Source organism: Numida meleagris, chromosome 16 (genome assembly GCF_002078875.1).
Source record: "Numida meleagris isolate 19003 breed g44 Domestic line chromosome 16, NumMel1.0, whole genome shotgun sequence".
Taxonomy (NCBI): domain Eukaryota; kingdom Metazoa; phylum Chordata; class Aves; order Galliformes; family Numididae; genus Numida; species Numida meleagris.
The window spans coordinates 10,122,402-10,136,211 of NC_034424.1; the positions used below are offsets into that span (position 1 = coordinate 10,122,402).

General features: G+C 38.7%; 1 protein-coding gene and 1 long non-coding RNA gene across 2 annotated transcripts; one reads left to right on the top strand and one right to left on the bottom strand.

The window, feature by feature from the left end:
* LOC110406900 lies at window positions 1,040–2,650 on the bottom strand. The gene is made up of 2 exons (XR_002443627.1): window positions 2,509–2,650; window positions 1,040–2,415 (listed from the first exon to the last, which is right to left on the bottom strand). It is a non-coding gene; the product is annotated as an uncharacterized LOC110406900 (long non-coding RNA).
* ZBTB43 (zinc finger and BTB domain containing 43) lies at window positions 2,687–12,733 on the top strand. Its single transcript, XM_021413979.1, has 2 exons — window positions 2,687–2,824; window positions 5,949–12,733. Exon 2 carries the CDS (start codon window positions 5,972–5,974, stop codon window positions 7,364–7,366), a length of 1,395 nt encoding a protein of 464 aa, XP_021269654.1. The 5' UTR covers window positions 2,687–2,824; window positions 5,949–5,971; the 3' UTR covers window positions 7,367–12,733.

Consider the following 13,810-nt stretch of genomic DNA (forward strand, 5'->3'; position numbering starts at 1 on the left):
CCTATGAAGTGAAGAGCTCTTGATGACTGACACCTGGCACCAGAAGATGCAGCTTCAAAGAAGCACATGATTTTTCCCCATCAGGAACTTAGCTGTGGCTTTGAATCCCATTAGAGAAAGATGGAGACAGCAGGAATTTTTAGCATCAGTTCTCTCTCTCAGCAGTGTAAAATAACATTAGCACAACTGCACGACAAGACGTGAAGCCTTAGCTCATGATTCACAGAGTCCAGCTTAGCCAGCTATTTATGCTGAGCAACTACAAGTTTTAATTCAGACTTCCATTCTGGGAAAATTAATTGGGAGGGGGGGGAAGAATTTTTTTTATTAGCTTCAAGCAACAAATATAAAGGATTTGATTCTGTAAAGAGAGAATTTAATGAGTATTTCCTTTAAAAAGCTAAGCAGTTGGCAGCACTATCACACAAAAGGAGTATTTCAAGTACTTGGCTTCAGACATGAAAAGTGTAACACTGGAAAACTTTTTTTTTTTTTAATACAGATATGGTGTTTCCATTTTCCAGTAGTAAAAGGCAACACTTTATGTAATGTGGGGGTGATTCAAAAAGAGACAAAAGCAAAGGCTTCCAATTGTTCAATTCAATGTCAAGGGTGGCCAAGTGATGCCATCTTCCCTCTCACTAGCATGGATTTCTGGGATGGTGCAGTTAAAACTCCAGGAACTACACCATCTGCGGCTTCCTGCTGACCACGCGTGACCAAACATTCTTTAAAACAAACAAACGAAAAACCTGAAGAGCGGTTTTTCTACTAATGAACCTAATAAAACTAATGAACCATCTACAGCTTCTGTGCATTTGGTATCCAAGCGTTAATCAAGGCTCCCTACCCAGTTTGGATACGGAGCGAGGTGGACGTGTTGTTGGCCTAGCCTTCAGCACCATCTGCTGGGTTAAAATGAGACCGACAATTCTTCAGGCTTGTTGAGGTCTTCTATCCTTTGCGCACTGCAGTCTCACCTGCCTCACTCAGCCCGGGATCTTTAGGCAAAGTTAAGTACATAACACTCAAACAGCAATCAAACCGATCTGTACTTTATTTATGGCAGAATTAACAGAAAGAATCTAGAAATAAAGCCTTCTGTATAACCTTCTGAAGTAATAGAGGTTATCACCTAAATTTCCAGCCTTTCCCTCCTTACTGGAACACTACCATCTAAAAGGTACTTGGTAACAGAAATGTCAGTAAAAGAAGTTCACTGACACATAGCTTTATAGATACATATAATCATCTATTTTTCTTGAAGACCATTTTATAATGAGAGCCAAGATTATGCGTCCAGCTAACATTATAAATCCATCATTATTTCTAGGTAAACTCAGAAAATCTAAACAGGGAAAGGCTAAAAAAAGTGTACCAATTACTGCTTATGCCAGATATTTCCAATTATTTTGCTGGATTTTCACACATAATGATGTTTCAGTCAGGTTTTCTTTCTAACAAAATTGAACTGAATGAGAAACTTCTGAAACAAAATTAAGTCGGTACTGCTCTTGCTTAGATCAGTAATGTCTTTCAGAGAAAAAAAAGCACAAGTACCGCTGCTTCCTTAACAACTGTGGGAAAACGATATGGCATCTAACAGTAATAGAGGCTTTCTTTGAACTCCCTTTCTTTTTTGGAGCCCCAAAGTTTCAGTAGTTTATCTTCCCCAAAAATGCACAGTAATCAGCTGTCTCTCTTTCTGTTAATACATTTTTGTCTGATTATACAGTAATCCTTGTTATGTAGCAGGTAAGGCCTCTGTTCATAGCATGTGTAGAGCATGAGTAAGCAGCCAGAAAACTGCTGGTTTGGTCCAACCACGTTGTTTTCTGGTTGTTCCCTCCTGGCATTGTCTACAGCAGCAGTAACAATTGGAATGGACAGTAGCTGTGAAATAATGAAAAAGGAGGACTCTTTGGGGAAATCCTGTGGTGACAATATTATTTTTATACATCAATATCAAAATCAAACCATAAAAAGAAAGTAATCTTTAAAGCAATTATGCATTATCACAATCCCATTAAGACAAGCGACAAACAAATCTTTTTAAGGATAGCGCCTTGATGTTGGTGACTTTCCAGTTGTTCCTTTACCTGCAAACATAACAAAACATAATAGTAATTCTGTCTTGTCATTTATTTCCCTCTGCAGGGGATTCAAGAACACCCATTCCCTCCTGGATTTCTCAGCAACACGTACATCCCCAAAGACTGGCATTATTTCTCTCTTTTTATTGCTACTTATAACAATTCCCATTTTTGCCTCTTGACTATTTTCTTTTTTAGGCAAGTTCAAATTTCACTAAACAATTCCAACAGAGTTCGCTGTTTCAGAGGTTCAAAGGTCCAGAGGTCTGCCTTGCTGAGACGTCCCTCGGGTTGGCGAGCACCATCCTTCATTTTCGAAGACCTGGGGAAAAAAAGGAAAGGGGAAGTACTAAGGAGGTGCACACAAAGTGACTGCGGAATTCTGCGAGCGGAGGGCCCTTTTGTCAGATATCACCATGGCCCAGCAGCGCACTGGACGTTCAAGTCGCAGCAGCCGCACCTCGACGGGCGCGCTGCCACCAGCATGGCTCAGCTAACGCCGCAATTGGGAGGGACCGAGGCGGGACCGCAGCGGACCCGTCGCTACCCCACCACTTCGCGGGCAGGAAGCGGAAGAGCCGTTCTCGGGGCGTCAGGTGACCGGGATGCGGAAGTCCTTCACGGGGGAGCGTTGCTTCCTGGGCCGTCTAGGCTGGTTGAGCTTTGTCGGCCACACTGAGCGTTGAACCCGAGGTCGTGGCCCGCTATGAGCGAGACTCTGAGGCCCCCAGGTGAGAGGCTGCCTGTGCGCAGGCCGTGGGAAGCCGTGAGGCTGAGGGCCCGGGCGGTGAGTGAGGCCTTCTCTCTCTTGCCGCCGCCCTCCGCTTCCTGCCGCGGTGGCTGCCTCACGCGGCTTCTGCGTCTCTTTCTGTTGGGGAGGCGCTCCCTCAGGGAGCCGGGAGGCGGCTCCTGGGCCCGCTTCGCTCCCGGCTCTTTTCTCGGCAGAGGTGAGCTGCACGTTGGCTGTGGGTTGCGCCGGTCCTGCGGCTGTGACCATAACGCCTCCGCGTGGGCTCCCTACTGCGTCCCTGCGGATACCTTAGCGCTCTGTGGTGCTGCCTCGGTGGGTGTAGGGAACGAAAGGGATTTCTTCGAAAGCTGAAGTTACCGTACACTGGCAGTTCACGAAAAAATTTTATTTTTAAGCAGATAATACCAGCCCTGTGTGTTTCAGTATTGCAGCGTGGAAATAAAGCATTTTCTATTAACTGCACTAGAAAAACGGCCGTAGAAGGAGAAATCAAAATCTCCAGAGAAAAAATGAAAACATTCTTGAAGTATAAAGCTTTACTAACAAAATATTTTGCTTATATTTTGATACCTTTGTTTTTTATGAGAATTTAAAACTTAAAAAAGAAAGGCCGCTCCTACCTGTGGTTGGTTCTCTGGTGAATAACCATGCCAGGTACTTGCTGATACTTGGCAGCTTAGACAAGCAGGAATTATAGAGATTTCTCTTTAAACTGAGGCCGAGTATTTCTTAAAGGCTTATTTTTGGTTTGCTTGGTCTTTTTTTTGTAGGTGAGTATGGAAAAATAGAATCTTAAATTTGAGAATACTTTGAAAAGAGGTAAAGAACTAATATGCCCACATTTTAAAAATATTTTAAAAAATAAGCATTTCATAACATGCACTGTGTATAAGTGTCCAAAGTACTGCCAAGTGTTTTAGGTAAAGTTGAATGAAAAATTAACAATTGAACTTGCAGACAGTATCACTTGCATGTTTGGGGCTACTTCCTTGCTTAATACAACATGGTAATTGTCTCAGCAGAATGTAACTGCTTGTTCATGGTTCATGTGAGGCAGTAGTTCTACGAAAGCAGCTCTCTAAACTAATTTTCGTATTGTAGCTGAGAATTTTGAGGTAGTTGGTAAACACCTCTTAAGCTGAATCGTTGCTTCAACCGGTAAAGCAATGACAATTTATGAAGATGCGAATGTTGCTGTATACAGGCAGTTACAGTGCTCAGTTGCAGAATTTTTAGTCATTTGGCTGTATTCCTCCTTAGTGGAAGTTTTTTTTTAATCTTTACTGACCCTCCCGGGGGGAAGTTTGTGTAAGGTTTCAAGAAAGTAGGAAAATGTGGTCAAAAACTGTATCTTTTTACTTTAGACTATATTGCTATCATTATTTATTGTTATAAGTGAGTTTCATAATAGCAGGGTATTCTTCCCAGTTTGTTTTGTTCAGAGATCTACATAAAAGAATCACATTGATGCCATACTTCTAATTAAGAAAAAAAGGACATTTAAAAGTATTATCTTTGCAGTTCTGTAGAAGATGCTCACTTCAGTGTTTGAGGAGTTTCAGCCTGTAGTTCTTGAAAGTTTTGGTGTCTTCTGAGCCCATGCTCTCTCTTCTATGGAAACCTTATTCATCTTGATCTAAGTTAGTGGTGAATTATCTGTTTTCACCTATGCTCTGTATGTTGTCATCCTTTTCTGGCTTTGGAACTTTAAAGAAGGAACAGTGAGCTTTTGGGAGAGTGGAGGAAAAACATCAACAATATGAGCTGGAAAACATCTGATCAGTCAGGAAGGGATTATGTAATGATTGGCTGTTGATTAAATGTTGATTTACATAATCACTCCTGTGTAATTAGTATTTTGTAAGCACACACTGCTGTTTTTCTTGTATTTAGTAGTCAGACCGTTGTGCCAGTGTGCCAGCACTTGAACACAGTGCATCTAATGAATTCTTCTGTAGCTGGTTACATAATTATATACATTATACATTTATTATATACAAGTTATATATATTTATTATATACAGTATGTAATTTTATAAGTACTACAGTTACTGTACAGACTCTGTAGCAGAATTTCATAATCATATCTTCTCAATTCATGTTTCCATGGAACCACTTGAATTTCAGAGTACTGCTTGTAATGCATGTTCTATTTTTGTACCACATTCAGAAAGTACTTTAAATCCTGTACATTTGTGTTCTCTGCTTATTTAGTTAGTATTCTTTCTTACGTGTGCAGCTCTATCTGTTAAAACTTTCTCGCTTTCCTACTTATGAGAAGCATCTTGATGGGAAAAACTGCTTTCTACTTCATAGCTTCTTTTGGAGTTCTGCTATCTTCAATTTACACATCAAATTGAAAAATTGCATAAACCCAGTTTATTCAGATAGTTAATGTTGGCCTTTCATTGTTACATTTCAATTTCTATTATTATTTCTGGTGATAACAATATGCGCATTCATATTAAACTTCAATATAAAATGCAATGCAGGCATTTTAAAGAATGTTGTTATTAATCAATTGTGAACTTTGTAATTGACATCTGAGTCATGGGAACATGAACATTAATATCTGAGTTACTAGCTGAGCTTGCAGTGTACAATTGTTGAATTATTACGGATATACAAGATGCAGACAAAAAAAATATATAGCTAACATATAGTAAGTTTTTATTGGGGGGGTCAATTAAATGATTTTGTTGGTAGTTGAAATGCAGGTTCATTCATATGCTGTTGGAAACTCTGGAACATCCTGGAGTTAACTCCATTGCTGTAATTCATCAAATAACTCTACTTGTTGTCCTAAATTCGTGCTTAAAATGATTAACCTATATCTGCTGGATAACTCTATAGCTCCTGCTGTAGTGGGTGAGTCCTCTTAAACAGAAGAAGCACAGCTAAATATGCTAGCGTAGCAATTTGTGTCCTCAGTAAAACTTTCAGAAAAGAGAAAGATGAAATTGAGGGAGGGAAAATAGAAATATAGCAGTGACATAGGTTCCAGAAAATGCTGGAGTGACTTCCATGTGAGTTTATAAGGAAACTGAGAGATTAATACTTTACTAAGCAGAATTTCTGATCTTTTGTTCTTTGTTTTCTTCCAGCACAACACTAAATTTGTAATGAAATGGAGTCTGGATCAAGCTCTTTCCGAGTGGAATTTCCAGATTTTTCTAGCACCATTTTACAGAAGTTAAATCAGCAGCGCCAGCAAGGACAATTATGTGATGTGTCCATTGTAGTTCAGGGCCATCTCTTTAGAGCCCATAAAGCTGTTCTTGCAGCTAGTTCACCTTACTTCTGTGATCAGGTTCTCCTAAAAAATAGCAGGCGAATAGTCCTGCCTGATGTGATGAATCCAAGAGTGTTTGAAAACATTCTTCTGTCTACCTACACAGGTCGGCTGGTAATGCCTGCTCCAGAAATTGTTAGTTACTTGACAGCAGCAAGTTTCCTTCAGATGTGGCACGTAGTGGATAAATGCACTGAAGTGCTAGAGGGAAACCCAACAGTTCTCTGTCAGAAGATGAATCATGGCAGTGACCATCAGTCCCCAAGCAGTAGTAGTTACAATGGCCTTGCTGAAACCTTTGAACTTGGCTCTGGAGGACAGACAGAATTCCACAAAGTGCAGGAACTGAGGGATGGTGAAAATGAAGAAGAGAGCTCTAAAGATGAGCTATCATGTCAATTGACAGAACATGAGTACCTCCCCAGTAATTCTTCAACAGAGCACGATAGACTTAGCACAGGAATGACAAGTCAGGATGGTGAAGAAGGAACTAGTGATAGTGCTGAGTATCAATATACCAGACCTATATATAGCAAACCCAGCATCATGTCTCACAAGCGGTGGATCCATGTGAAACCAGAAAGATTTGAACAAGACTGTGAAGGTGTTGATAATCCTTATGATGAACATCAAGTTTCTGAATCCATGAATGCCATTCAGGCAGATCATTCAATCCAGTCTTCAGGTGTTGAAGACTTTCATATAGCTGACAAAAAGATGGAAGCAGAATTTGATGAACAGGCAGATGAAAGTAATTATGATGAGCAAGTTGACTTCTATGGCTCTTCTATGGAAGAATTTTCTGGTGAAAGGGCGGATGGAAATTTAAGTGCTCACAGACAAGATCTTATGATAGCAACAGGCTATGGTGAAGGCATTGAAATGGCTGCAGGAATTAAAGAAGAAACATCCCTCACTGGATTCTCACATGCTGATAAGCTGTATCCCTGTCAGTGTGGTAAGAGCTTTACACACAAAAGTCAGAGAGATCGGCACATGAGTATGCACCTTGGTCTTCGACCTTATGGGTGTGGTGTCTGTGGTAAGAAATTCAAAATGAAACACCATCTTGTTGGCCATATGAAAATTCATACAGGCATAAAACCATATGAATGTAACATCTGCGGAAAAAGGTTTATGTGGCGGGACAGTTTCCATCGGCATGTGACCTCTTGTACCAAGTCATATCAAGCTACTAAAGCCGAGCAGAGTACTACTGAGATGAACTGAGACATTAGAGCTTACATTTGTTTAGTACAGTAATAAAAATAAACTAATTATTCAAATAGTGTCTGGTACTTGCTATTGTGAAATTTAAATTCTCAAAAAACAAGTTTCAGTGATTACGCTGGTGTGAGCAGACCAAATGTTTTATTTTCCACAGTACTATTCCAGGTGGTGGGTATGAAGTGGAAATGGTTAATCTGAAAGGTGCTTGCAAAATGTGTTCTGTAAGGTCTTTGACGTTAATTGCCATCACAACAGTATTTAGAAGCCCTATTGTTTTCTGAGTGTTTTAAGTTGACAGTAAAACCTAGCTCTAAATTGACCCAAATTGTACAAGTATGTACATGAAGCAGGAATTCAAGTAGCCTTACTAGGGGGGTGGGGGTGGAATATAAAGGAGAACTTGGATAACTGCACTGGACTATGTGGACTATCTATTAATAAAATTTCTGTGATTCATGTTTTATGGGAAAAAAGGTAGAATTTAACATTAGACTGGAGACGGCCAACATATTCAACATGCATCATTAAATAGCCTGCATCGTTAAATGTCCTTTATTGCATTGCTTAATGAAAGGCTGTGCTAAAGGTGATTTGGCTTTCCTTTATCTGCCTTCCACTTTTTTATCTATCTCCAGTTGCTTAATTTTGTGCTGGCTTCTATTTAAAGAGTCTGTAAAGCACATAAATATAGTTAAGTGCTATGTGAACTGAAATCTGTATTCAGTATAATTTAGTTTGCTCTTCCAGGGCCTAATGCTGTATGAGGCTTTGGCTTGGCTTGATTTTGATTGTTACATACTGAGAGCTATTGAAGTGTGTGTAATAAGTATGTCTTGCCAAAAAAAAAAAAAAGTAATATTTGGAACTTACCCAAAATACTAAAAATTCTAAGATCTAACCGTATATTCACATTTTTTTGTGACTTACTACAGTAGCAAGTACCAAACTCTGTAGCTTCATTAATTGACTTGGTGTTTATTGGCACAAAATCTTGTTTGAAACTTTTATCTAGTTTTAGAAACATGCTTTAGGAAAATGATTTAGGCATTGATAATTCTTAATTCTTTACTCTTTGAATAGTAAGAAGTAAGAACTTATGATACAGATTCTTGGTACTGAACTACTGTGACTGGTTACATAGATAGTAAGTAGCCAGATCTGTTTACCTCTTCAAATGAAGTTGCTTGTGAGGGAGGGAGAATGTAGAAAGTACTGTATTTGGATCTAGTAATGGTGCTGCAGAACATGGTACCATGCTCATGTCCAAGGTCTGGATTTTCTCTGGGAAAGTGACGCTTCTTCATTAGTATGAGGATCTTATTCTTGGAGCTAGATGGAAGAATGTTTGTGGTTTTGAGAGATGCTGCCAGCTCTGGAGTAGAGTGAATGCATCACTTAAAAAGGTGGCAACAGGATTTTGGGGTTGAAAGCTTAGTGCATTCCTATGCAAAAGCAATAACCCTTCTCTGTACTTTACTGAAATATAAAAAGAGCCTTTAGAGTATACCTAGGCTGTAATGGAAAGGAGTGATATCCAAGCACAGTGTTTGTAACATGAGGAATAACGTTAACCATCATCAAAGGCCTTCGAAGCCTGTGTGGCCCCAGTTAATACATTAAATCTGGAACATGCAGGATAACGTACTTACACAAATGACCCTGTATGATGAAGGAAAAACATGTGAAGGTAATTCCAACTTGGATTCTTTTTTAAACTCCTGATTACAAATTGTCTTGAGATGCAACCAAACTGTTTCCTGAACATCAGTGTCTTGTACAAGCTGGGGTTTAGTACTTGGTGGGCTGTAATTACTGTCACTTCTTTTCTGGCATTCTGCTTACAAACTTCAATTTTTTAAGAGGCTTTAAATCTTCTAATGCTTCAGATATTTTCACATGGAATGTTCTTAAAAGAGATACTCCCAAATATCGTGAATCCATTGCTGGCAATGGGCATGAATGGTCAGCATCAAGGAGTTCCTATTCTTAGCACTTAATTGAACTCTCTAATATACCATGGTGGCCATATGTATAACCCTTGTAATCAAGGTAACTAACAGGGATTTGCTCATTAACACTGTAACCTGCTTAATGTATAGAAGCACTTTGTATTTAATAACAAAAAAAAAAACTTTTTAAGTATGTTTTTTAAACTTAAAATGATATTCCCTTTATGGTTTATTTCCACACTGCTAACACTCTGTTTTTTAATACTAAGAAAATTATAATGCTTGCCTGTTTACATAAGTATAGAGGAAAGGGTTCTTGCACTCACTGGCTCTAATTTTCCATTCTTCAAGGCCTTACTCTGCATACAGGGCATCATTTCTGCAAATACCATCATCTCATTTTTGAGAAAGGTATACTTATACTCATTTCAAGAGTGATCTTGTATATTGCATTGGTTCTCAAACCCTTTCAAATCGTCACTTCAGTGTTGCATAAAAAGATGAAGGATGTCACTTCCCATTTAACCAATAAAAGGCTGGTCAGAAGCACCAGGCTGAGAACCATGGTCACACAAAAAATTTTAACCATTAAATCCAGACCATCTTACAGAGCTGCCAGCAAAACTGTTTCTTTTTACCAGCTTGGAATGACTTTTATATGGGATGTTTTAAAGTTGATTATTGGTCCTATTTGCAGTTAGATTACTTTGAAATAAAGCTTTAAAATAAAATGTACTGAGAGAGACATTTTAAATGTTTTTATGACAGGTCCAGTAGATTCTATAGAACCATATCCTCCTTTAGTGATTCAGCATGAATAGTATCTTTTAAATATTTGCCTGTTACTGTTTTACTTCATATTATGACATCATCTGGAACTCCTGCAAATGTTGCTGCGCTGGTTATTTTTTATAATGCTTGACTTTCTGATATTAATTTACCTGAAACCAACTGATTGAAGGAAAATACCAATAAGATTATGAGATGTAATTGAGAGGATTGAGTGTTTAAGTGGAGCTTGAGATACTTCTGTAAAAATGTTAGTTTTGTCTACCGCAGGCAAAACAGTTGACTTGGAACCTTTTTACAGAGGTTAACTTTCTGTGCTTCAACAGGCTTCTAAACAATGATGGAGGTATTGCGAAAAAGAAAAAAAATTAAACACTCCCCCTTCCTCAGGCTCACCTTAACTCTAACACTCCAAGCCTAACTCCAACACTCTAACCCTCCAAGTTCCTAATCTCACTTCTGCTTATTTTCATTAGGAGTTCCTCTCTGTCTCTTTGTTTCAGTCCTCTTGGTGAGGTGAAAGTTTGCACAGGAGGATGGGGTCATGTGCTTCCCTGTTTCTTAGTGGGTAGCCCCTGCTGTGCCAGGCTTGTCCCTGTCACTACCCATTGGTGTGGTTTCTCCATGGACTGTAGCCACTTCTAGGATGTGGTTGTTCTTGCTTGGGTCACCCCTGGTGCTCAGTTACTTCAGAGGTGTACCCGCTATAGCACAGGTTATCCATACGTTGAGGTCCCATGGAAATGTTGCTCCTTTGGCACCATGTGCCCTTCTGAGAGTGGGTCTTCACACATGTCCTCAGTGTTTCCTTGGTGCATCTTCCCAGTCTCCTCAGTTTCTCCTCATGCGTTTCTAGCTCTGTTTCCTCTGGAGTATCTCCTCCTTTTTTAATTCCCTGCACCTCTTGAACATCTACTGCTTGTTTTAACTGTATTTCAGCGAAGGTGCTGTGCTGGTTCAAGATTTGGCATGTAACGGGCTGTTTACATCAGTTTCAGTGCTAGTTAGAACCTGTTTTGACAGGCACAGGGCAGTTTGTAACCATTTGTTTGCCACCTTTGCAGCCCACTGAAACCCAGCAATTTATGCCCAGGACAGCTGTAGGCAGTAAAGTGAGAAATGCAGATGCAGCTTCTACTGAGCTGTTAGTCATCGCTAGTGCAGTGAATTTGTTCAGGATAAGAGATTTTTTCTTGGCTGTGAGCAGGAGGGAAGTGACCAATATGTATCCAAATGCATATTTGGTAAATTTCATTCATCTTCCCATAAGCTTCAGTACCTTAATGATACAACCTTGAAACTTCTGTGTATTTTTATATTGCTCACTTCTGCTGTTGACAGCAGTAAGGTAAGTATCTTCTGAAAACCAGAATCATTGTACACACAGGAGGCTTTCAAAATTTTCCATTACTGTGAAGCCGTTCATTGTCCTGTCAATGGAAGAACATCTGTTATGACAGCTGAGTTCATTTTCATCCTGTTCCAGAACTAAGCTGTTAATTACCATGGTATCTATGTAACTGACATTCCAAAAATATCCAAAAAACTCTTAGCAGGGTTATGATGTCCTTTAGATGTATGTCTGACCCTTTTGAGGGAGGAGGTTACTATTTCACACACTGTTGTAGGTCTGTTACTGTTTTTTAAATATTACCTTCAAAGTTGCATGCTGAAGCTATCTTTGTTTAATGGGTGAGCAGGTAGACTCCAGAAGGTACTGTCCATTACATTTTTCATTTTAACTTTTATTCATCTGAGACTTTTGTTTAAGAAATTTTGTCCTGTATCAAAAGCAAGGGAGGGTGATCAAAGGCTGATAACATTGAAGTCCCTATGCTGTCGAGTCTGAAAGAAGGGAGTCACTTCTTGTAATTTCAGCCCTTTTGTGCTGATGCCAGTGAGGTGACCTTTCTTTGAATTCTGAGAGCCCACAGCAGTATATTGAGTATTTTGCTTTAATAGAATTAGAACATTTCTCAAAACAGATGAAAGTTGCTTTTTTTTTTTTAATCATTTAAATGCTTCATTGGATGGCTAGAGTTCTTTAGCTGTAAGCTGACAATGCCCTAGGGGAAGATGCTGGAAAACAAAATGGTATATTTTTAACGTGATTAAATTGTAAGTTCTAATTTTGCTTGAAGCCTGTGTCTGTCAATTGCTGCTCTTTTTTTTTGTTTGTTTGTTCTTCATGGGATTCCATATTTCTTCCAGAAATATAAGTGCTTATGCAAGTCAAGTGAATCTTCCTTAATGAGCTATATGTTTTTATTCTAAACAAGTCATTTATAATAGTAAAACTGCATATCTTGATATTTTGTGAGATGTTATGCTTGTACTGCAGAGGTTGGATAGATTTGTCTATAAATATTGCTGTCTTAACTGTACAGCATGGTTTTAATTTAATGTTACTGTTCAATATTTTCTTCTTATAGAAGAGTCCCATGCCCCCTTTTTGTATAACATGTTTTAATAAATGTTATCTGTCAACTTTGTAATGTTTTCTTAAGCTTGAATGAAAGGAATGCATGTCTAGTACTAGTATTTAATATTTTACCAAATTAAGTGCTCAAACAATAATTCAAATCCAAAAGTTGTTCATATATAACTTTATTAAATATGTAAAGGAAAAGTTATCTAGTAGTGTGTTTTCTTGAAATACTGAGAGCATGCCACCTTAGCCTAAGAAAACACTAAACAAAAGTAGTGATTTTTGAAACACAGGTAGTGGATAAATTTCTGGGATTGGTCCCAATTTTATCTGCTGTTTAGATAATTAGTTACCACCTGAGTCTGAATTCAGCAAACAGGTTTTACTGTTACTGTATTGCTTGTTGTTTGATTTTTTTTTTTTGCAGAAAAAGATATAATACAATAGGTTCAGACTGTTATGAAAACTCCAGAACACTCGCTTAACAGTAGCAGCAAGTGCACATACAAAATGCCTACAAGTTAGTTAGAAGTAGGTACAGATAATGCATCTAATTTCTCTTGTTAAAGTATGAAAGAAATTTCATGCTGTGTAAGTGTATTGAAGATTGAGTTTATGTTCCTCTGAGGATTCCTATTCTGTCTAAATTTAAACACTTTTACCATTTTGCATTGTCCAGCCTCTATCTGTTCATTCCTCATGGAGCTTTCATCAGTGATGCATCTTACTCAGCAGCTCAATGCTTGCTATCTAAACAATAAACCAGCTTACTTTCATTTAATGTATATTGAACTGATTTCTGGATAAACCAGTATTTGTATACCACAGTCCTCCATATTCAGCAGTTTTGAACAGAATATAACAGAAGGAAATTCACTTACTATTTCTGTTAGTTACACTTTCTGTATACACAAAAGAAAAAGGCCAGAGTATTCTGCCTGTTCAGCAGTAGTCATTTGATTTTCTTTGATAAGTGCCTTATTTAAGTTTGCTGTTTATGCCCTGGTCAGCTTACTCCAGCAACTTTGCCCTGTTACTGTGGAGCACCTAATTTCTGATGATCGTCTTCCATATGTTTTATAAGGAGAGAAGGACATGCCTCCAGAAGATAAACTGTGATGTCCAAGTTGCAGAAGGTGATTATCATAGCAGTAGTTGTTGGCTTCAGTTATTGTCCTCCACTCCAGCAAGCTGAGAGTTCAGCAGTGAATTGTTGCCCTATGTATGCTACAAGCATGTGCAGGGTAAGCTCCAGAAGTATGTGCATGCTCACGCAGT